Source organism: Anabrus simplex, chromosome 2, assembly GCF_040414725.1.
Source record: "Anabrus simplex isolate iqAnaSimp1 chromosome 2, ASM4041472v1, whole genome shotgun sequence".
NCBI lineage: Eukaryota > Metazoa > Arthropoda > Insecta > Orthoptera > Tettigoniidae > Anabrus > Anabrus simplex.
The window spans coordinates 705,325,779-705,351,131 of NC_090266.1; the positions used below are offsets into that span (position 1 = coordinate 705,325,779).

General features: G+C 35.8%; 1 protein-coding gene across 2 annotated transcripts in view; it reads right to left on the reverse strand.

The window, feature by feature from the left end:
• Positions 1-25,353, reverse strand: part of LOC136864387 (CTTNBP2 N-terminal-like protein) — a 441,040-nt gene that overhangs the window by 209,789 nt on the left and 205,898 nt on the right. For both annotated transcript variants that reach the window (XM_067141318.2, XM_067141317.2), the window contains exons 6-7: positions 20,332-20,492; positions 794-1,029 (exon numbers count right to left, since the gene is read on the reverse strand). In XM_067141318.2, coding sequence (XP_066997419.2) covers positions 794-1,029; positions 20,332-20,492 — 397 coding nt within the window. The remainder of the gene's footprint in view (positions 1-793; positions 1,030-20,331; positions 20,493-25,353) is intronic.

The window sequence follows — 25,353 nt, forward strand, 5'->3', positions numbered from 1 at the left end:
GTGGTATGTCTGTGTCAACAGATTCAAAAGCTTTGCTGAAGTCAAGAAGAACTAGAATGGTCACTTTCTTCTGTCCATCGCTTTCCAAATGTCATCTGTAACCCTAAGTAGTGTGGTAGTGCTATGACTCGGGTGAAAGCCAGACTGGTATTCATCAAGGATATTGTGCTTTCGAAGATAGTTGGAAAGTTACAGGTGTATGACGTATTCTAGTGCTTTTGAAAGAGCTGATATTAAGCTTACTACGTGGCAATCATTCACCTCTTCTGCAGTGACCTGGAGGGAGGATCAGGAGAATCCTAAACTGAACATAACTGATTCATTTACATGTTACATGTACTGTTACATTTCTTTGCCTAAACTTGCTTTCGGCCTTTCCCATGACAAATCCATGCACCTGTTCAATCGTCGCAAGTGATAACAGGTTTACAGTCAGTAATCCAGACAGTAGAAAATTTCAAGGGAATTAACAGGTACAGTATCAATTATGTGATCAATGATGACAACTTAAGGAGCCAATTTGCTGTGAAAATTATCTAAACAAATAAATGCAACAAAAATATATCTGGAAATATTTAATGGGGGATGGAAGCTTTAAAATCAGTTTCTTTCACTCAATATCCATATTTCTCACTTTAAATTACAATCAGTTTTATGAATGAATGAATGAATGAAATAAATCTATCATTTCATAATTCATTTATTCATCCATCACTTCACTAGAAGCACATAAATACCCACAAGCCCCATCTACCACACAATATACACTACTGAAACAAAACATACTACTTACGAGGTGCTTGTGCAGAACCCGGCCGGGGTGTGGTCTGAGGAGGTATGACAGCAGGCTTGGCAGGAGGCTGAGGAGGAGTGCCTGCTATACTTGGCCTAGGTAAGGCCATGCGAGGTGGACTAATGCTTACAGTCCCTGCTTGAAACATGGCAACTTGATGTGCCTCTGCAAGCTGTTTTTTAAATGAATCTGCCTCTGCTTTTGCCTTTTGAAGTTCACTTTCCAAATCTTTCACCCTAAAAATAGCATCATTACACATTTGTTAGGTCTTCTAAGGTTTGGTAACTAAACAGAACTAAATGAGGTGCTGACATGGGGAAGACAGTAAGTCACAACAAGTGAAGTTTACAGGAAAACAACAGAATGTCTTACAACGTACAAAACTACAATTTATTAGCAAAAGCTCTTCCACAATCAATATAAAAGTAAACTGCATTATAAACCAAAAATGTCTCTTCCTGAGCAATGTTATGTCTGTAAACCTATTAACATTTTAGTTGTAGCAAAACATCAGTTTCTTCTTAATGAACATTCATGCACAGACTTCACAGTAAAACCCATGACATTTCTCGTCTAAATAATCCAACATAGGGCCGGTTCTACCACCTACTGGTAAAGTAGCGCGTAACTTGCCCTCCGCGTAAAAGGATGTTTCCGTTCGACCACTCCCAGGTAGCGCTATCGGCAGTATAAATCGCCATTACCTGGCGCGTAATTTATCGGCCACTTCGAGGGCCCGATAAGACTTTACCTGCCGGGCAAGTTTTGAGAGCTGAACATTATTGGCTGTATTTCTGGTGACACACAACTCAAATTAGCTTAGTATACTGAAAAAAGCATTATACTGTAACAGTGATCAATATTGTATTGCAGGATTTTGAAAATTAATGCTTCCTTTGAGTTGCAATGGTCACATCAGCCTCTCGCATTGATAGCGTAGGGAACACATTTTATACGTTAAGCTATCGCAAAGAAACTCTAAAATGATATAAAATCAAAACCTATTTGGAAATAATTTCAAATAGGATTTAATTTTCTACTTTTTTAGTTTTCAGACACCAAGTATAACTTAGTGTGTGTATACCTATTACCGCAAGCTTGCTCGTAGCGTAATGGCTAATGCGCTCAGTTCATAATACTAGATCTGCAGGCATGAGTCTTCATTATGACGAATCTCTTTTATTTTCATTATTAGCGTTGTATTAATCTGTATGCCTCTTTACATACGTTCTTTTGTTAATAATATATTTCATTGAAATGTTTAATCACAATATTATGTCTACTGGAAAAAATGCTTTATATGCGTGCTACTTATAGAAAGGGATGTTACGATTAATATAGCATATAGGACTGCCGCCCAGGTAGCAGATTCCCTATCAGTTGTTTACATAGTCTTCTTGTAAATTATTTCGAAGAAAATGGAATCTATTCCATTCCTGAATTCCTCTTCCTATGATGGATATTTACCCCGATTAATTCTTTAACAGTACCTTCCAACTTTATCTTCATAAAGTTAAACATTAGAATGGAATGCGTTATCAATAAATAGAAGTATGTGGAACTAAACGAGGTCACAGAGCTAGTTGGAAATAGAGCATCGTGGAAATACTTAATTCACAGAAGCCTGCAGATAGAATGCTCAAAGGCAATAAGTAAGGAAATGTGGATGTATATACATATATGGAAGCGCGTGAAAAAGAGTTAAGAACAACGGCAGGGAACGAAAATAAATTTTTAAATGTAAATCAGAAAGACGATGAAAACCTGCGTACCTTCTATTACGGAGCGAGCGACTTGACCAATCTACAACGAGAATTCTTTCCAAAAACGCTGCCTTACATGACAGGTTATAACTGGCGTAAGAAAATGTAAGCTCATAGATTAAAATCATGAAAGCTTGACATAAATCGTTGTCCATACTCGTACGACTCCCCTTTTTAGGCTTTTTGATGATTATCAACAGATGCAAGCACAGGAAAATAGACAGTCGAAATGAGCTTCATACATCTGACGATAGATAGCACCACACTCGAAAGCGAGAAGTCGCTGAAAATCAGTCTAGACAACTCCGTATATCGGTGTCTAGCTCCGGGTAGCTACCCAGCGCTTGCGTGGAGGTGGTTGCATGCAAGACAAAGTACCAGCTGATTTACACCCCCAGGTAGTTTATCCCCCGGGCAGCTGCCAGCCACTTTACCAGCAGATGGTAGAACCGGCCCATAGTAAGTCCTTTTCTCTTGGGGATGGTGATGATCGTAATTTGCCTGAGAGGATGGATGGACAGTTTGTTGCTTATTGCACTCAGAGATCATCCTTTCCTTAATATGTTGTTGTGCTTCCACACCTCCATTTCACTCAATGAACATCATCTTTTGATCAGTAGTAATTAAGCTCATGAATTACCTGTGACTGGATGCTGAGTTTGAGAGACATAATGTTTACAATTTTTTTGCTTTCCTTAGTGAAGGCAAAATAATCCTCTGTCTGAACGTAGTTTAAAATTACTGTAGTATCTGAAAGTAGTTTAAATTATTGTAGTGTATTATAGTATCTTATTAGAAATTAATGTGTTTATTCTATTACTGTGAAAAGTCTGTGTAGTATATGTAGTATCTGTGGTATCTGTAATAACTCTGTTACTAGAATTCTGTTGTAGTAATTAGGGTAGATATAACTGCAGTTTAGAATTGTGTAATTCTTGTGTATTACTTTCAGTTTTCAGTAATTAACAGCAATTTTCATTCTGTTTAGGGTGTTGTAGGAAAGCTAATTCATACAACTACATAGTATTGTAGTAGTAGCCTATATTAATTACCTTATTGTCGTGTGATCTTTGTGAACTATCCTAGAGAATATTTCTTTCCTTTCATTTTTATTTTGCACAGAATAAGTTATTTTCATTTTTCTTTTCTTTTCATTATTTTGTAAAGAATGGCTAAGGAGTGCAAGTATAGGAACTGTGGGTGTGGCCAGGCATTAAGGAGTATGAGGGAGGAGTTTGATAGTTTGAGGGAGATAATTAGGATTCTCTCGGAGGACAGGAAGGAAAGTAAGCCTCCCTCAAAAAATGTACAGGATACAGTAGGTATAAAAGAGGGATGGGATGGGAAGGAAAGGGGGAATTTGTAAAATACAGGTGGTCTAATGTTTTAAGGAGAAGGAGATTACAGGCTGAGGGCTCCATTCAGGATTAGAATTCAGGACAGGTGTCTGTTAGAAATCTGTACGAGTCACTGCAGGTAGAACAAAGAGGGGGAATAAAACAGATTCGGTTTCTCATAAGAACTGGATGTAGGTGGTGGAACTAAGCACATTGTTTTTAAGACAGTGAATCTATTACAGCGATCTCCTGTGGGAGTGGGGGGACAAATGCAGAATACCTTCTACATGTCATAAGAGGTGACTAAAAGGGCCAACCAAGGGATGATGGAACTGGAACCATAAGATTACTTGTGATTAGTACCATTACGTGAGGAACAAGATGGGTCAACGTTACTTACCTATGGCAAGAAAGCTAGAGAAGAAACTTATTCTGAAAAAAAAAAAGAGAGAGAGACTATGAGAGACTAACCCATCAACAAAAAGAGACTAACCCCTCAAAAAAAGAGACCAACTCCAAGGCCTGACATCCTTGCAATTAGTGTGTGTACATTGAAATGCAAGTAAAGACTGCCCAGAATACTCTACACGGCGCAAAGTAAACAAAATATCAGCTACTCGGAATATTCCCTTCAAAGACGCAATAAACGTATTGGAACACCGTCGCTACGCAGAGGTAGTGGGACCACTTCTCCGCATCGAAGATGAACAGGCCTTCCCGTCGCTCCCAGCTCAGCACTCGAATAGATGATGATGATGATGTTTGTTGTTTAAAGGGGCCTAATAGCTAGGTCATCGGACCCTAATGATACGAGGTGCAACAAAATGAAACAATAATTAAAACTTCAAAACACTGACTAAAATCTAAAACGAATGACGATGAAAAAATGACCATTAATCCAAAACAGCAAATTTTTCCCGTCGAAGAAGCCTGTAAACAACTTCTCCCTTAAAACGCTAATTACCAAGCTCAATAGCTGCAGTCACTTAAGTGTGGCCAGTATCCACTAATCGGGAGATAGTGGGTTCGAGCCGCACTTTGGGCAGCCCTGAAGATGGTTTTCCGTGGTTTCCCATTTTCACACCAGGCAAATGCTGGGGTTGTACCTTAATTAAGGCCACGGCCACTTCCTTCCAATTCCTAGGCCTATCCCATCGACCCATAAGACCTCTCTGTGTCAGTGTGACATAAAGAACCCCCCCCCCCCCAGCTAATTCATACGCCCTCAAGCTGAAGACTAAGTGGTCTGTCATTCATGTTAAAATGAGGGTGACAGAAGCAAACAGCATCTATCTGTAAAACGTACACATTAGCTTGCACACAACATGGCAAACTACCACTGTTTGAAATAGGCACCAACATGATATCTTCTATTTCATGCTGCGAGAGCTATTTCCACGACGTCAGCTCGTGAACAACCTTATTCGTTTGAACAACTCAAGCTGACCAACAGTATCAAATGAACTGATTGGATCCATCCCTAAGTGAACAAGAAAATCAATATGAGTGATCCATTTCACAGTGGAAGCTTGGCAGCAGATATCCCAATCTTCTGTGGTGAACCATTTCCATAAAGGTGGTTTCAGCTATCAGCTATGCAAGGCGTAAATAGACGCGACTGAAAACCTCTGTGCTGATGATAAAGATACTGATGACAATGATGCCTATAACAAAGGGTGGGAACAACCATGGGGTAAAAATTACACTGCCCTGTAGATTTTGAAGACTGTGCAGCACGATTCTGATGTAGACACATGTTGAGTGGAAACAATTAAGAGCTGTGTGATGAATGAATGAGGGAGAGGAGTGATGAAAGAGAACACGATCATGAGCCCCAAGTTTCGCCGAAACGAATGCTGCCTTAGCAAAGATGAAATTCTTCATGTACTCGTGTATCAGTTAATGCGAAAAAGAAAATATTATGCAGGTGGAGAAGGTTTTGTTTCATCTGAAACCCATGGCTTCGACAAACAATAATTATCTACTGTATATGTATGTATATATATATATATATATATATATATATATATATATATATAAAATAACATGTACTGACTGACTGATTCATCATCGCTGAGCCAAAACTACTGGACATAAAGAAATTTTGAGGATACATTCATCTTATATTGTGGGTGCTCACTAAGCAAGAATTTTTGGTATTCCATCGCTAAGGGGTGAAAAGGGGGGTGAATTTTTAAAATGAGTATCTATATCTCAAAAACTTAACAGTTTAAAGACGTAGAAATTGGTATTTGGAAACTTCGTTAAAAATAAGGAAACATATTTTTTTTTTGTTTTTGGAAAATCCTCTTAAGGGGTGTGAAAAAAGGTGAAAAAGGGGTTGAGTACCTTTTATGAGGATACTTATATCTCAAAAACTGAAGATGTTACAGTCCTGAAAATGGGTATTTGAAATCATCTTTAAAAATAAAGAGACATGTATTTTTTTGTTTTTGGAAAATCTCCTTAAAAGGGGGTAAACAGGAGTCACCAAGGGAGTGGTTGTTTTAAAATGAGAAGATATACGATATATCTCAAAAACATAACATGCTACAGACATGAAAAGTGGTATTTGGAATCTCCTGTAAAAGAAAAGGAACACGGATAATTTGTTTCCTGAAAATCCGCTTAAGGGGAAATTAATTTTTTTTTCTATTTGCTTTACGTCGCACCGACACAGATATGTCTTATGGCGACGATGGCATAGGACAGGCCTAGGAAGTGGAAGGAAGCGGCCGTGGCCTTAATTAAGGTACAGCCCCGGCATTTGCCTGGTGTGAAAATGGGAAACCACGGAAAACCATCTTGAGGGCTGCCGACAGTGGGGCTCGAACCCACTATCTCCCGATTACTGGATACTGGCTGCACTTAAGCGACTGCAGCTATCGAGCTCGGTGGGGAAATGTTAAAGGGGCTGAATTTTTAAAATGAGCAATCTATAGTATATCTTGAAAACTTAACATATTACAGACGTGCAAATTGGTATTTTTAATCTCTTTTTAAAATAAAGTAACACGCATTTTTTGTTTTCGGAAAAAGACACTGGGGGAGGGGGTAAAATGACTGAAAGAGGGTTGAATTATTTTTTTTAGGATGCTGGTATCTCCAAAACTGAAGATATTAAAGATGTGAAAATTCGTATTGGGAATCTCCTTTAAAAATAAATAACACATTTTTGTTTTTGGAAAATTCACTTAAGGGGGTTGTAAAAATGACTGAAAAGTGATTTGAACTCTTTTTATGAGGACACTTATATCTCAAAAACTGAAGATGTTACAGACATGAAAATTTGTATTTGTAATCTTCGTTAAAAATAAAGAAACACGTATTCTTTTGTTTTCGGAAAATCCACTTAAGGGGGTGGGGTGGGTGAAGAGAACTGAAGAAAGTGTTGAATTGTGTTTATGAGGATACTTACAGTATATATCAAATAATGAGGATGTTACAGACTTGAAAATTGGTATTTGGATCTCCTGTAAAAGTAAAGGAACATGCATAATTCATGTTTTGAATATCCACATAAGGGGAAGTGTTAAAGGGGGTGGATTTTTAAAATGAACATATCTACAGTATATCAGAAAAACTTACCACATATTACAGACATGAAAAGTGGTTTGTTTAATCTCTTTTAAAATAAAGTAACACGTATTTCTTGTTTCGGAAAAACACTTAAGGGCTGGGGGTTGGAAAAAGGGCTGTAAAAGGGGATGAATTTTTTTTTATGAGGCTGCTTACAGTATATCTCAAAAACTGAAGATGGCACAGACATGAAAAATTTGTATTTGGAATCTCCTTCAAAAAAAGACATATTTTTGTTTTCGGATAATCCAATTAATGATGGGGGGGGGGGAGATTAATGAATTGAAAAATGAGTTGAATTCTTTGAGGATATATCTCAAAAACAAAGGCTGTTACCAACGAGAAAATTGGTATTTGGAATCTCCTTTAAAAATAAAGAGACACGTATTTTGTGGCGGGGGAGGGAGGTAGAATATACTTAAGGGGGTGTAAAAGGAGTTGAATTATTTTTATGAGGATACAAATAAGAAGTGGACTTTAAAACAATACATCCCTAAGGGGATTTTGACTGAGGGGGTGAGGAATGATTACAAAAATATGCATTTATATGAAACCGTTTGAATTATGAAGTTAACATTTCATATGATGTCCTAGGTGTTAGTCCCCCATAAGTCCGACCCCTCATCCACGTTGTGAGGATGGGCAACGGTACGAAGTAGGGGATAGCCTGTAAGGGTGAAGTACAGCGGGGACCTTGTGTGCCCCAGGACCGCTACGGTAGCTGTGAAGGCCTTACAGGAACCCTGAAAAGTAACAGCTAACGGGGCTCTGGTGAAGTCCTTAACGGCAACTGAGGCAGAGAAGGAGACCTTTAGTACGGCAAAGTTGGCGGAGGAGGCAACCCTTCCTCTTGGGGTAAAATAAAGGGGAAAACCACTGCCCTGTGGTGAAGAGGGATCTTCAAAGGCTAAGGGAGACTACCCCAATAGAAAACAGCAGGCTTGGAGGCATAGGTGGCAGCCCCACCACCAAGCTCGGGTGCTGTGGGCCAATAACTCGCACAACCTTAAATTACCTTATTACACAAACCTCAACAATGAGAAACAGGACTGATCCAAAGATGACGACCTTTGGCTTGAAAAGGCTAACGCAAATTGGGCTATGGAATGTGAGGACTCTGCAGGAAAGTGGAAGGCTACGACAGGCCGTGGCATGTATGAGGAGTTATGGCCTGAACATCCTAGGTTTGAGGGAAGTAAGATGGAGTGAGTTTGGGGAACTGGCAACCCATGATGGAGCTACATTTGTATACTCTGGAAGACCAGAGGGCGACGGAGCGAGTTATGGAGGTATGGGTATATTAATGGATAAGGAGGCCAAGAGGAACCTTATGGAGTGGTACCCAGTGACGGAAAGGATAATAGTGGCACGTTTTAAGACCAATATTAGAAACATTGTGTTGATAGTATGCTATGCACCTACAGAGTCGGCGGAGGAGGAAGACAAACAGGTGTTCTATGGACATCTTAATAGAACGGTTAACCTTTACCACTCGTCTGTCGGGTGAGGCCCGACATTACGATATTCCCGTTCCGGTCGCATGTCGGGGGAGACCCGACACGGCATTTTATCGCCCACCGCTCGTCTGCCGTCTCTTAGCCGACAAAATACACGATGTTATACTGTACTGCCATCTTTTGGTTCCGCGTGGAACTTTGTAGAATCCAGATACTATTCGACAATCAGTCAAAAATCCATTACTTAGATGGCAGTGTAGCCGTCAGCTGTCAAATCACGCACATAGTAAACAAACATGGCCGCCATGTGCTCTTCTAGTCATATATATGTTGTATATGTCAGGCAACACACAAAACCTCAGTATTTTCGCACCTCTGCTCCTAATGAATATATCTAATAGCATTTCACAATGCCTAAAAGTGAACAGACGATGGTCGGTTTGTGTACCGTAACCCAACATGTACCTGATGCTGACGGCTGGCACAATTATAAATCAACAGATTCAGATTTCAAGAAATTGCCGTTTACAGTGGTTTCAGCCTACATACTACCGCGAGGTATGAAAACAGAGACTGAATAGAGTTTTCAATTGCTTTTTTAGCGATAATTTGTACACTAAATTATTAAAGAAACCAATTGGTATGCGTTAACGGTAATAATAATAATAATAAAAATGCAAAATAATTCGTCTTAAATTCCACATATTGCTTTTATTTGCTCCCGTATAGCTTGCTGTAAACGTGCATAGCCTAACTACATCATTTAATACCAAGTGCTATCTCCAAAATCGTGAAAGATTAATACAGGTCATATAAGATAAAAATGTACATTTAAAATACGAGTAGTTGAGGCAACACAGAGAACTTTAATTCGAGGGGTAAGGGTTAAGAAACAGAAAAGGAAGGATATCATCCTAGTTGGAGGAGATTTGAATGCAAAAGTGGGACAGGACAACGAAGGACTTGAACATATTATGGGAAGGCATGGTTTAGGGGAACGAAATGAGAATGGACAGCTGTTTGAGGACTTCTGTGCAAGCCACGATTTGGTTATTGGTGGTACTATATTTCCACATAAAGACTGCCATAAGGTGACATGGGTATCACCGGATCATAGGACAGAAAACTAGATAGATCATGTGGCTATTGGACGAAGGTGGAGGAGTTTATTGTTGGATGTGAGGAATAAGAGAAGTGTGGACATTGGTAGTGATCATCTTGTTGTGGCTACCTTTAGAATGAAGATACATGCACAAAAGAGAAGGATAGAGCAAATAAGGAAGCGATATGATGTTGGAAAGCTAAGGGATGACAAATGTGAAAGAAGCCTTCAGGATAGAACTAAAAAATCGATTCCAAGCACTCACTGAGGTGGAGGATGAAACTATTGAGGAAAAAATGGGTGAAGACTAGATCTGTATTTACTGAAGTAAGTGAAAATATCCTGGGTTTTAAGGACAGGAGGAAAAAAAGACTGGATGACTGACCAGATCAGACAAAGGAAAGAGATAAAGGAAGTAATGAATGCATGTAAGACACGAGCAAGGAAGGCAGAATTGCAATCCAAATATGCTGCGAAGGATAAGGAAGTAAAGAGAAGTGTGAGGAGAGATCAAAGGAAATGGATAGATAACCTATCTCAACAAGCAGAGGAGGCAGCCAGAAAGGGAAATCTTAGAGAACTCTATACCATCACCAGAGTTCTGGCAAGGAAGCAGATGCAGAAAAACCCTCCAGTCAGAAACAAAGATGGTGTCCTCCTAACAAACTCCGAGGATCAACTGAAGCGATGGCAGGAACATCTCTCTGCGGTGTTAAACCACTCCTTGGAGGAGCAAGTAGATGCAGGAGAAGGCGAAGAAGCAGAAGAAGAAGAGGAAGAAACCCAGCCTGACCCAAGGATTAAAGTCTGCATTCCAACAGTGGAGGAAATCAAGCGGGCATTGAGAGAGTTACATATTGGTAAGGCAGCAGGTGTTGACAATATTCCAGCAGAAGTCATGAAGGTTGATATGGATACCACTGCCAATATGTTGCAGCCGCTATTTGAGAAGATATGGCTTAATGGAGAAATGCCGACAGATTGGAAATGTGGGTTGCTGGTGAAGTTGCCATAGAAGGGCGATACGTCAAACTGTAACAACTGGAGGGGCATTACGCTTCTTTCAATCCTTAGCAAAGTCTTCACCAGGGTTCTGTTGAACAGAATTAAGGAGTATATCAACTTGAGGCTCCGACGGGAACAGGCAGACTTTCGATCGAATCGCTCGTGTGTAGACCAAATAAACACCTTGAGGATAATTCTGGAGCAGTGTGCTGAATGGTCATCTCGCCTCTATGCAGTGTTCATCGATTTCAAAAAAGCTTTTGATTTGATCAACAGAGAAGCTATGTGGAAGGAAGTGAAGCGGTATGGAGTGCCATCACAAATTACCAACCTCATTCAGGAAACATACCATGATTATATATGCAGAGTCATACATGAGGGCCGTGTATCTGAGCCTATATCTGTACGTTCAGGAGTACTTCAAGGTTGTATCCTCTCGCCAACCATGTTCCTGGTGGTGATTGATGCGGTAATGCGGAATGTAACGCAAAATGTGAAACACGGTATCCAGTGGGGATTGGCTAATAGGTTAGAAGACCTAGACTTCGCTGACGATGTGTGTCTCCTGTCTGAGGCACATGGTAAAATGCAATCAAAGATTGAAGACTTGGTGAAAGAAGGAAAAAAAGGTGGGACTAACAATTAACTCAAAGAAGACCAAGGCCCTAAGGATGAACACCAACAAACTAGACCCATTTGTCTTCAGTGGTGAACCTATAGAGGATGTGGATAGTTTCACCTACTTGGGCAGTGTAGTTACCAAAGATGGAGGAACAGTACAGGATGTTTCTCAACGTATACAAAAAGCAAATGGTGCCTTTGTTCGGCTCTATCCGGTATGGAAGAACAACAAAATATCTATCAGGACCAAACTTCTCATTTTCCGAAGTAACGTCAAGGCTGTTCTACTGTATGGGTCCGAGTCCTGGAAGGTGACCAAAGTGATTACCTCCAAGTTGCAGACCTTTGTCAACCGATGTTAAGGAAGATTTTAAACATCTACTGGCCGGAAGTAATCTCCAATCATGAACTATGGAGAAGGACGGGTGAAACCGAGATGGCCATACAGATAAAGCGGCGGAAATGGAAATGGATAGGGCATACGTTGAGGAAAGGGAATGAAGCCATTGAGAGAGAGGCACTGGATTGGAACCTGCAGGGTAAAAGGAGGAGAGGAAGGCCCAAACAAACGTGGCGAAGATCTGTACACATGGAGGCAATGGAAGAAGGCAAGACCTGGAGAGAGGTGAAGAGGTTGACTGGCAACAGGATCAGATGGAGATGCTTTGTTGATGCCCTATGTTCCACAAGGAACAACAGGAATTAAGTCAAGTCCTAGGTGTTAAATAATAGCAGGTTTGAAATAAATTTAACTGATTAGAGAGTTAAATGGGGGTTAAGATCTGTAAACAAATATATCCATTCCTTCCTCCAAAACGGTTTAATGAACAAAGACAAAATTCCAATTCCAAATCCTAGGTGTGAAATAGGAAATATTTTATGAATCAACCAAAAAGTGTTAAAATGAGGTTAGCTTGGTAAAATAAATTATTTATCCCACCAAAACTGACATACAAAGTTGTAATTTTACGAGAAGGGTGTTCTTTTATGTCCTAGGTGTAAAATGTCGTATACTTCAAAATATTTCTCCCCTAAGGAGGTTTGATGGTGGTTGTCCCTCAAAACCACAATATCCATTCTTCCGAAACCCTTTCAGGCACTAACTTAGTTTTTTTATGAAGGCTGGTCTTCTATATCCTAGATTTTAATAAACATTCAAAAACATTCACCCCTTAAAAAGTATTCAATCCTCCATTACTGTTCAATGTAGAAAATAAAAATTTCACAGGTTGGTCGCTTTTACATCCCAGATTTTAAATACGATTGGGTTTTAAACATTCAAGTTCTTCCGTATGGGGTTCAAATGAGTGTTAGATCAGAAAATAATCATTCCCCCAAAAAAGTTTTATAGTCTCAGCTGAGAGTAGACACACCAAAATGGAAAATCAGGAATAATAATTTTCTATTTTCAGTTTAAAGCCGTAGCGAAGCACGGGTATCCTGCTAGTTTTACTATAAAGAGCAAGTATTGAAATGACAGAGTTATGAAATACCATGAATTTTTTTCTGTTTATAACAAAACTGATATGTATTAAAACTAGAATTATGCAGCATTAATTACTTGAAGAAACAGGAATTGAAGCCATGCATTCCATAAGAGCACAAGTACAATTTTTGACACTATACAAGTTATATATATATATATATATATATCGTTGCAATTGTCTAACGGAGCTCTATCATCTGACATTCAAAACAATAGAAGTTCCAGCATATTCCACATGTTACTGACTTATTGAGTTTCATAAGCACACAAGTCCATCGACCTGCATTGTTCTGGAAAGCAGACAGCGAACACCAAGGAGGCGTGACTGTGAATCATAAGATCACATGTTCCACTGACGCTGCATTGTGGCACGCATGCACACTCACAGCTGATCTGTTGTTGTAATTTTGGCACGCTCGATTATTGTGATATATAATTGTAGTTTGATATATCCCAGTCTTTTATGAATACATGAGATATGGGTGATGTTACGGATGATGATAGGCCTGTGCCTAGGAAGAAATGTAAACCAAATGAATGGACGAAGAATGCACAGAAACAAAAGATTACGTGTGGAGAGCCTACATTAAAAACCACTGGGAAGGAGTTATCTTCAAGGAAGACAGGACCAGACTGCAAGTGAGAGAGACTACTGAGTGTTACTGACTCAGGACAGTGTACAAATTAATTTTTGGCATATGAAGTTTTATATTCAGTGTATCTAACATACCCTAACATCTATGAAAATAAAATGAATTTACTATATTGCAGATGCAGAAGGATATTTATGGCTTCTTTTTGAGATCCATTCAAAAGCAAAATCCTGAAGAATTTCAGCGAGATGTCCACAAAAGACGTACAGGACACTTACAAAGCTGGATTGATATCCGTAGCCCTTCCTCAAAGGCACAGACAAACATTGGAAACTGCATCAAAGCCACATTCCGCTGTATTTTTCTACTGAGTAAGTACTGATTTTTTATTTATACATTCTATTCAACAGCTTTTTAAACATGAATTTCACCTAATGTATTTTGTGACTGTTTTTCAGATTAAATATGGTACTCATGAACAAGTTATTTGTAAAGAAGCTTTCTTATCAACGTATGGTACTACTAAAGCAAGGGTGCGACGGATTGCTCTGTTGGTTTCCGAAGGAGTTACGTCCCCACATGATAGACAAGGTGGTCGCCGTGAAGATAGATGCGTTTCTGATCAGCTAAAAGTGCCGATGTCTAATCATATTTAGTCTTTTCCATACCGCGTTGCACATTATGGCAAAGCTAAAAGGAAAACAAGGTACCTGAGCACAGAACTTATTGTTCATAAAATGTGGATGTCGTATTTGCAAAAATATGAACCAGACTCCTATTTAGCTGTAAAACAAAACGTTGTGAAACCAAAAGTTAAATATGAGGGTTTTTTAAAAATGATATTACAAGGAATATTTTAATTACCCTTTCGGACAACCTGGAGTGGATGTTTGTACTACATGTGAAAAATTTAAAGTAGATATTCAGTGTAAGAAAGAGCCTCCGTGGCTCAGACGGCAGCACGTTGGCCTCTCAATGCCGGATACCGTGGTTCAAATCCCGGTCACTCCATGTGAGATTTGTGCTGGACAAAGCGGAGGCGGGACAGGTTTTCCTCCGGGTACTCCGTTTTTCCCTGTCATCATTCATTCCAGCAACACACTCCATTATCATTTCATAGCATTTCTCAGTCACTCATAAATCACTTTGGGAGTGGTGACCCCATTGTACTAATAGCCTATACATGGTTCATTCATTACATCCCTGACCCGGTCAAAGACTGGAAAACAGGTTGTAGGTTTTCATTTTCTCATTCACTGTGAGAATGTAGCAACAGTATGAGAATAAATAAATAAATAAATAAATAAATAAATAAATAAATAAATAAATAAATAAATAAATAAATAAATAAATAAATAAATAAATAAATAAATAAATAAATAAATAAATAAATAAATAAATAAATAAATAAATAAATAAATAAATAAATAAATAAATAAATAAATAAATAAATAAATAAATAAATAAATAAATAAATAAATAAATAAATAAATAAATAAATAAATAAATAAATAAATAAATAAATAAATAAATAAATAAATAAATAAATAAATAAATAAATAAATAAATAAATAAATAAATAAATAAATAAATAAATAAATAAATAAATAAATAAATAAATAAATAAATAAATAAATAAATAAATAAATAAATAAATAAATAAATAAATAAATAAATAAATAAATAAATAAATAAATAAATAAATAAATAAATAAATAAATAAATAAATAAATAAATAAATAAATAAATAAATAAATAAATAAATAAATAAATAAATAAATAAATAAATAAATAAATAAATAAATAAATAAATAAATAAATAAATAAATAAATAAATAAATAAATAAATAAATAAATAAATAAATAAATAAATAAATAAATAAATAAATAAATAAATAAATAAATAAATAAATAAATAAATAAATAAATAAATAAATAAATAAATAAATAAATAAATAAATAAATAAATAAATAAATAAATAAATAAATAAATAAATAAATAAATAAATAAATAAATAAATAAATAAATAAATAAATAAATAAATAAATAAATAAATAAATAAATAAATAAATAAATAAATAAATAAATAAATAAATAAATAAATAAATAAATAAATAAATAAATAAATAAATAAATAAATAAATAAATAAATAAATAAATAAATAAATAAATAAATAAATAAATAAATAAATAAATAAATAAATAAATAAATAAATAAATAAATAAATAAATAAATAAATAAATAAATAAATAAATAAATAAATAAATAAATAAATAAATAAATAAATAAATAAATAAATAAATAAATAAATAAATAAATAAATAAATAAATAAATAAATAAATAAATAAATAAATAAATAAATAAATAAATAAATAAATAAATAAATAAATAAATAAATAAATAAATAAATAAATAAATAAATAAATAAATAAATAAATAAATAAATAAATAAATAAATAAATAAATAAATAAATAAATAAATAAATAAATAAATAAATAAATAAATAAATAAATAAATAAATAAATAAATAAATAAATAAATAAATAAATAAATAAATAAATAAATAATAAATAAATAAATAGATAGAATTTTAAAAAAGGCTCAGAAATTGTATGACTTTGAGGAAAATGAATTAATGGTAAAGGAAGGAGGGAATGAACGTGGCATTTCAGAAGCCATAGCATTGGATTACATGCAGAATATCCCATATCCTCACATTCCTGTAACAGAAATGTTTTAAGCCAGGCAACTCTGGTTTTTCAATTTTGGAATACATTGCTTTCTGGATGGTGAATGTTTCATGTATCCTTCATACAAGAAGGGTCCCAATGAAGTGATTTCTTTCCTGCACCATTTCATTAACAGTATTGGCCCTGATGTAAGGAAACTTCACATATTTTGTAACATGTACAATACACAAAACCAAAATAACACAATATTGTTAAATATTTAAGTTATTTGACTGATCAGGGAAGTTTGACTACATTCGCAATGTGTACCCAAAAAAAGGGACACTCATACACGGTATGTGATCGAGACTCACTCAAATAGAGCTAAGAAAACATAAGCAGGACGTTGTATACACGGCTGATGACTGGATACAGATCATACGAAATACATCCAAGAACATTTACGTGATACATGTGACACAAAGTATGATTAAAGATTGGATTTTCTAAAGTTAAAGCACTGTCTCCTCTTACTAAAAAAAACAACAATGGAAAGTGAAAATTTTGTGCTAGTGGCTTTACGTCGCACCAACACAAATAGGTCTAATGGCGACGATGGGATAGGAAAGGCCTAGGAGTTGGAAAAAAGCAGCCATGGCCTTAATTAAGGTACAGCGCCAGCATTTGGCTAGTGTGAAAATGAGAAACCACGAAAAACCATCTTCAGGTCTGCCGAGAGTGGGATTCAAACCCACTGTCTGATGGATGCAAGCTCACATTGACAACTGTATCCTTAATACACTTAATTCATAACGTACAAGCTACCTTCACCTCGTCAAATGATTCAACTGTCAATAAACTCATATTCTTGACAACATTTTAACATCGCTTCAAATTGAGATGGTCCACAGAGGTCCAATTTTAACACTGTTCTTCAACCTTTAATCTCGAACTTTTTATCTTCTCATCAATGTGTTCTACATTCTACCATATGCCTACGACTTTAGTCTTTTGTCTCTTAGAAAGGAATATAGCGATCTCTTGACCAACCTTCAACATTATTTTCTCAATATTATTTTTTAAATATGACTGATCGTCATTCTCATCAGAGTCTAATTGTAACTGCCAATCTGTCAACTTAATTTTACAGCAATCTTACTACTTGTTCATCACAGTCTCTTGCTTTGTCCATTTTACTTGTAATAGCAACCTTTTAATGTCAATAATTTTAATACTTTCACCTTTGTAATTCTTCACATTGAAAAAAAAAATTATAACCAACATTGTTATTTTTAATGTTAATTTTAGTTTAAGTCTCTTCAAGACTTTTTAAAATTAATTTTCATCTTATTTTTATTTCGTGGTTAAAACAATGGCTGATGATGCCTTCATACTAGGCAAAACATGTACCATTTTTAATTAATAGATCAATGTAAATCATCCAAGATAATGACTTATTGTATTGATTAGGTGGTCAATTTAATAAATAACTTACTGTTATTATTCTAATTAAGTGGTATGTTCCAAGCTGTCAGCGGAGAGATGGCGTAGAATGACATTAGTAGACAAATAAGTTTGAGTGGTGTTTATAAAAGTAGGAAAGATCACAATATGAAGATAAAGTTGGAATTCAAGAGGACAAACTGGGGCAAATATTCATATATAGGAAGGGGAGTTAGGGATTGGAATAACTTACCAAGGGAGATGTTCAATAAATTTCCAATTTCTTTGAAATCATTTAGGAAAAGGCTAGGAAAACAACAGATAGGGAATCTGCCACCTGGGTGACTGCTCTAAATGCAGATCAGTATTGATTGATTTGATATGGCAGAGTAGGCTGATTTCAGAGGATAGTTCACATTTTCTCGCGTCTAGCTAAATTTTGGAAAGACTATTCACGTGCAAATTTTTAGCGAGGATAAATCAGCTCTATAGTCATTTCAAATATGTTTTCACGGCACATATAAGTTTAGGTTAGGTGACGCCATTTGAAGAAGGAAACTCTGGAGCGATACCATATTTCTCCGAATCCAAGACGACGATTTTCCCCTCAGAAACCCATGCAAAAAAAAAAAAAAAAAACAGGGTTGCCTTCCATTCGCGGCCTAACAGGAATGAATACCACTGGCAACTACCGTGGTAACCACGCCGTTTCTTTTCACTCCCGCACGCGCATGCACACACAAAGTTCGTTGACAATAAACGACCACCACTTTATTATCCATCACTAGCCGTGACAGCCGGTTGTACGGTGCCTGTGTTTAACGTCACTGAACCTCGGGAAATAGTGAAGAGAGAATCACATTCTATTAGCCTCTACAAAAACGTTTCTCAAATCTGCAGAATGGCATCAAAACATGCGGGCCTTCGAATTCTTAGAAAGGCTACGGCTACTCAGTGGCAGAGTTATAACGCGTCTAACGTACCTGACTCTTAGTAAAATTAAGTTTTATAGACAGCAGGAACATTTTCGTGATGGATAGTCGTAAAGATACGTGGAACAGGTATTGCCGGCAAATTTTCAACGATTTCTCGTCGATACTGTATTATGATGGCAATTTTAAGTTTATTATTATTATTAAACACTGGGAAATGTAGAATAATTGTGCAGCCGCAAGAAAATATGTCATAGGCTAATTAAAGCCAATATTTGGCGTCAGCGTGAAGACAACAATAGCTAAAAAAATGTGTACTGAACAAAAAGTGCATTCAGTAGTCTGCAACAAGGATGCTTTAATGAAGTCGAAAATGAAATTGTGAGGTATGTGCGTGAAAAAAGCAAGGGTCGAATGGCCATACCGTGGCGCAATAAACTCGTTCGTTGACTTTCAGCGTCCGCGATTAGGCCTATACATCGCTAGCCGCTGAAGTTGGCCGAACCCGGCAAGCGAGACGTGCGTGTAGCGGTAGCCGGTTATATCCGACACTGAGTAAAAGTACCGTAACAGTTTTATAGACAGCAAGAATATTTTCCTGGCGGATCGCCGAATTGTAGAGATACATGGAATAGGTATTGCCGGCAAATTTTCAACGGGTTCTCTTCAGTATTATGATGCCAATTTTAAGTAAACGGACATTAACCCACGAAATAAAGAATAATTGTGCAGCCGCAAAAAATGCGGCATAACGAAAGCCAATGCTTGGCGTCTAAAACTAGTCTAAAAATGCGTACTGTACAACAAAGGCATTCATATGATTTTACAGAGCACTTTTTGAGCCTGATTAAACATTGTTTTAGGAAAAAGTGGGGTTCGTCATGGATTCGGAGAAGTACGGTACTGTAAGTTTTTCAGAATGAAATTAAACATACACTTTCATGTAGCATCGGATTTTGAAAAATAACAAACAAGTAAGCCGTAGTGTGGATATCATCCGTGGAAACGCACGTTTTGAACAAACTGACCGCCATTTCATACCAATTTTAATGTGTATAGGGGTTTTCCGACTTTTATACAAAAATTGGATATAACAACAATCCGCTATAGCGAGTAAATTTTCTGCTGTCCTGAATTCTCGCTATAACGGACTTCTACTGTATATTAGAATGTGTAACACCTGGTATATATAGAAAGTTCCACTTTGAATGTGCAATTTTTCTATCTTCATTCTGAGGAGCTTGAAATTTGAAACAGTAGATCATTTTTAGTACTGAACCTTCCATTATGCAGTCTTCATTGGTACGTAAATAAGTACACATAAACTATAGAATAGAGACTCATAAATATTAATTAAAAATTATTTCATTTCCAATATTTATGGATACAATACTATACAAAAATATATTTTGCCTAGATATAGAGAAATTAGGAAATATCTTTTATGTTATGTCATACACCAAAGAAAAGTAGCTTGTTTCCACACTGCTGCACATTCACAGGACTGCACAACATTCTTCACTCAAATTATGGTACAGTGATCTTACCTCTTCTCTTCTTTAGAAATAGCTGCCTTTAACTGCTGTTTTTCAATATCAAACTGTGCCAACTGCTTTTCTAACTCTGCCTCCATCTGTAGAGACTTTTTGCTTTCTTCTTCTAAACCTTCGGCCATTGAATCTATACGAGACTTTTCTTCGGTCAATATCTGAAAAAAAAAAGAAAATCAAACATAGTAGTTAGTAACAAATTGACTCAAGTGACAACTGAGAAAAACTATAGACATAATCAAAAGGAAATATTCCATCTAATATGCAAAGCCTGGCAGAAAAATGTATTCAATACAAATCGTCTGTTATTGGACACCATAACTTTTAATGTCCAATAACGGACCATTTATACTGGAATTATGAATGAATGAATGAATGAATCAATCAATCAATCAATCAATCAATCACTCACTACTGTACCCTTCAAAATTGGTAAAAGAAGGAATATTTTAATATCTCAGTGTGTTAAAATATTATTTCATCAGCCAGGGTGTAAATTTTCCCAGTTCAGCATCACCGTGAGGCGAGCAACTCGGAACCGGAATTTCCAAGGTGAGAGAGGAGAGCTGGAAATTTTTTATACGCCTGATAGCCAGCTGTATGCCACGTGACCGGCGGGGGAGATTTCCAAACCCAGTCGATCGATAATGTCAAGGCCGTCCTACGTCTAACTGTACCACCTATAAAATTATAACATCCGCTTGAGTACAAGCTAAGGACCGATCAGAGACGATTACGGCAACACACCCTCGTCTCAAGACAATTATAATGTGGTGTTTCCCAAAGGAACTGCTCATTTTTCTGTTCATTCTCGTCTTAGCCTGCGTCTAATTCTGACTGCTTCTTTGACTTGCTGCTACTTGTAAAATCTGCCGACGTTCGATTAACAGACTTCCCTGGACTCGATTATTTGGCAGTTCAGATTATTATAAAAATTTAATCTACGAATTTAGAAGACTATTGCAAAAGATACGTATTAATTCATAACATTTCTCATCGTGTGTGTGTTCTGGACACATTTTAAGACTTGTTTGTTAGTTTCAGCTTATTCCATTCCTGGAAACAGAAGAGGAAGACTCTGTGGAGCTCGAGATAATTTCAAGATGCCAGCACACCAGCCGAAGGAAGTCCATTGTTATTCCATGTTTGTCCCCGCAGCTGCTATAATGTTCTAAAATGTGAGGCACTTTCGGACATGGAGGGAACGGAGTTTGATGGTGGGTGACCTGTCCCATGTCTAAGGTCATCGGTCAAAATCCAGCTTCAACATTCACTTAAGTACCATATTAAATAAATCTGTAAATCGTGTACATAAAATGTAGACATTACTCTTCCTTATTCATTTGCATAGATTTCTGTTAGTGTTGCAGTAGTTAGATATTTCATTTCTTCTTTCCTTGGTGCGAGGTAGTTTGATATTGTGTGTGAGTGTGTATTGGACTCTATTAGATAGTCAGTGCAGTGTGGATGTCTTCGAAATGTATTCTTACTGTCCCAATTCAGTAGGACAGGAGTATATTAAAAATAATAGACTTCTCCGATAATTATGAATTAATTTGAAATTAAATAATAATTTATTTAAAGTCATGTAGGGCAGAATATTAGTATGTTTCTTTACGTCAAATTTTCCTCAACGATATTGCGATATTTAGACGGATTTCAAACGTGTTAGAGTCATCAGATAATTTTATCAAGCTTTAGCATACGCGGATATGTGACCACGCAGGTTAATAATAATAATAATAATAATAATAATAATAATAATAATAATAATAATAATAATAATAATAATAATAATTTAACTTCACCTCGTGTTAAAAGATAAGGTCATGAGTGTAAATATTGTTTGTTCTTATATGACATTAATGTGTGCTCTAATTAAGCAGATGTGAGCCTGGAATACGGCTGAATGCTGACAGATCATTTACTACGTTTTCTGCGTTTATTGCATTTATTGCATTGTTGAGTTTTTTTATTTTTTTTTTTTATTTATTTCATACCACCAACAGAGATGTTTCTCCAATTACAGGTGGCTTAGTCATTATGCATTAATTATTAAAAATAACAATTGTTAGAAAGAACTTAATATCTAAAAATAAAAATATACAACATTATTAACAAGTAGAGTAGCAAACAGAATTTACAGCACATTAATACTTTTTCAAGTTTAAATATACTTACTGTAATATCTAAAAATTAATTTAAAAAGTAGACTTTTTCAGGTTCGAAGTGGACTTATGACCTAAAATACTTAATATCTAAAAATGAATTAAAAATTAGAAAAACAGAAACATAAAATAACTTAGGAATTAGGATCTACAAAAGAAATAACTCCAATCTTAGACTGACTCCAGTTAAAGAAACTGACATACAAAAGAAAATCATAGAAAGTAACGCATGAAATATATGTGTTTGGTGAGAGATGAGTTGTAGCAATAGGTATGAACAGCACATTAAATCTTAAGTGCAAATAGACATTAGTAATGATAATTTGTTTGCAGTTTTCCTTACATTTTCTTCATCTATATAAAATTATATGAATTTAAATAAAATAAAACACAAAAATGAAACACAAATTAACCAAGAAATAAGTATAAATATAGTACATATATACACCTATAGGGTAAACACAAAAACACAAAAATGAAACACAAATTAACCAAGAAATAAGTATAAATATAGTACATATATACACCTATAGGGTAAACCTTCAGAAATAGTGAACTGAACTCAAAGTGCCCAGCATAGTGTGACCATTACTTCAACTGTGTGCCTTCTTCAATAATTTTACATAATAATTGTATCTAACAGCAAAGTCTAGATCAAGATCAGGAAATTTTTGAACTGTGACGTTATAAGTAGTGCACATTCTGAACAGTGGTGAGCTTCTATAAAATACTGTTTTAGGAATCGGAAGAAACAAGAGATGTCTGTGTCTTAAACTTCCTTTCCGGGTATTGAACGAAAATTGTTGTAGAAAGTAACTGTTATCTACCACATTATTGATAACTCTATGGAGGTATTTTTGATCATTTATTATACGTCTGTTTAATAATGAAGTGATGTTAAATTCTTTCAGGAGATCTTTATAGTGAATTATGCCGCTAGGAACAAACCTGTTATATTTTTTAAAGTAAAGATAACGTAAGAAACGTTTTTGAACTTTCTCCACATGGTTTTGATAAGATTTGTAAATGGGAGACCAAATTACCGACGCGTACTCAAGTTTGGACCTCACAAGTGTGTTGAACAAAAGTGTGAGGGCTTGGATATTATTCAGCTCTCTGGTGTGTCGGATTAAGAAGCCCAGTTTTTTGTAGGCATCTTTAATTGTGTCATAAATGTGTGAGTTAAACGACAAATTGTTTGTGATGCGTACTCCTAGATCATTAATTGAATTAACCTGCGTCAGTAATTCGTTGTTGATAGAGTACACGTGTTCTTTAGGGAATTTTCCGTGTGTAATTTTCATGAAGCAACATTTCTTTATATTGAAATGTAAATTATTTTCTATACTCCATTCGTATAATTGATTTAAATCGCTTTGAAGTTTGTCGATGTCTCCATCACATTTTATTTCTTTGTAAAGTTTTACATCATCCGCATATAAAAGGCAGTTTGAAAACTTAACCTTAGATGGGAGATCGTTGACATAAACGTTAAACAGCAACGGACCCAGGTTTGAACCCTGTGGAACACCAGAATAGACAGAAAAAATGTCTGAATTACAATTGCGATATGCTACATACTGTTGCCTGTCTCTAAGGTAAGATGAAATCAGTTACAGTTGTTATACTTGTAATATTTGTGGACTTAGGAATGGATCAATTACTAGGTGTTTGATTTACGGATCCATTAGTTGAATCTAAGGAGAAGAGAATATGTTGCTGAACATAATTTCTTCTACAGGAGAACATGTTAATTGATAGTCATGAGATTAGGAGGATAATAATAATGTCGCAACTCATGGATCATAGATGCGAATATTTATTTTAACCTGCGATAAGTGCATTCTATATGATATTTTCGGGTGATTTATATCTCTAACATTTCTTGAACATCGTTGTTGAATTTAATTTCATTATTGAAGTGATAATCCTGACTCATCACATTCCAATTCGTCGCAATTGTATTACTTTAGCCGATACCGTCATCTGAAATCTTCCATGATTTAGATTAAAATTTAAAAATAATAATCAAGGACTAGTATTCGTTGTCAATATTATTTAATATTCCCGTGTATCCTAGTGTGAGTGTGGTGTGTCTGATTTACCAATATTTTGTGAATTGTGATCTTTTCCTTGATGACATTTCACTTGATCTCTTACCCACTGCGCGTGTTCCGATCGATTTTTCATGATTTTGTGTCGATTATATCTTATGGAGATGTGAATCTTTAGTAAATTTTATTTCAAAATAAGATAGAATAGGGCTTGATGTATCAGAAAAAAGTGAATAAGCAAGGGTCATGCCCGTGGATGGAACTCACGAAGTTAATTATTGTAACACTTACATTGCTAAGAATTTTGAACGTAGGTGATGTGTGTGTTTGAGTCATCAGTCCATAGACTGGTTTGATGCAGCTCTCCATGCCAACCTATCCTGTGCTAACCTTTTCATTTCTACGTAACTATTGCATCCTACATCTGCTCTAATCCGTTTGTCATATTCATACCTTGGTCTACCCCTACCGTTCTTACCAGCTACACTTCCTTCAAAAACCAACTGAACAAGTCCTGGGTGTCATAAGATGTGTCCTATCATTCTATCTCTTCTTCTCGTCAAATTTAGCCAAATCGATCTCCTCTCACCAATTCGATTCAGTATCTCTTCATTCGTGATTCGATCTATCCATCTCACCTTCAGCATTCTTCTGTAACACCACATTTCAAAAGCTTCTATTCTCTTTCTTTCTGAGCTAGTTATCGTCCATGTTTCACTTCCATACAATGCCACGCTCCACACAAAAGTCTTCAAAAACATCTTTCTAATTCCGTTATCAATGTTTGAAGTGAGCAA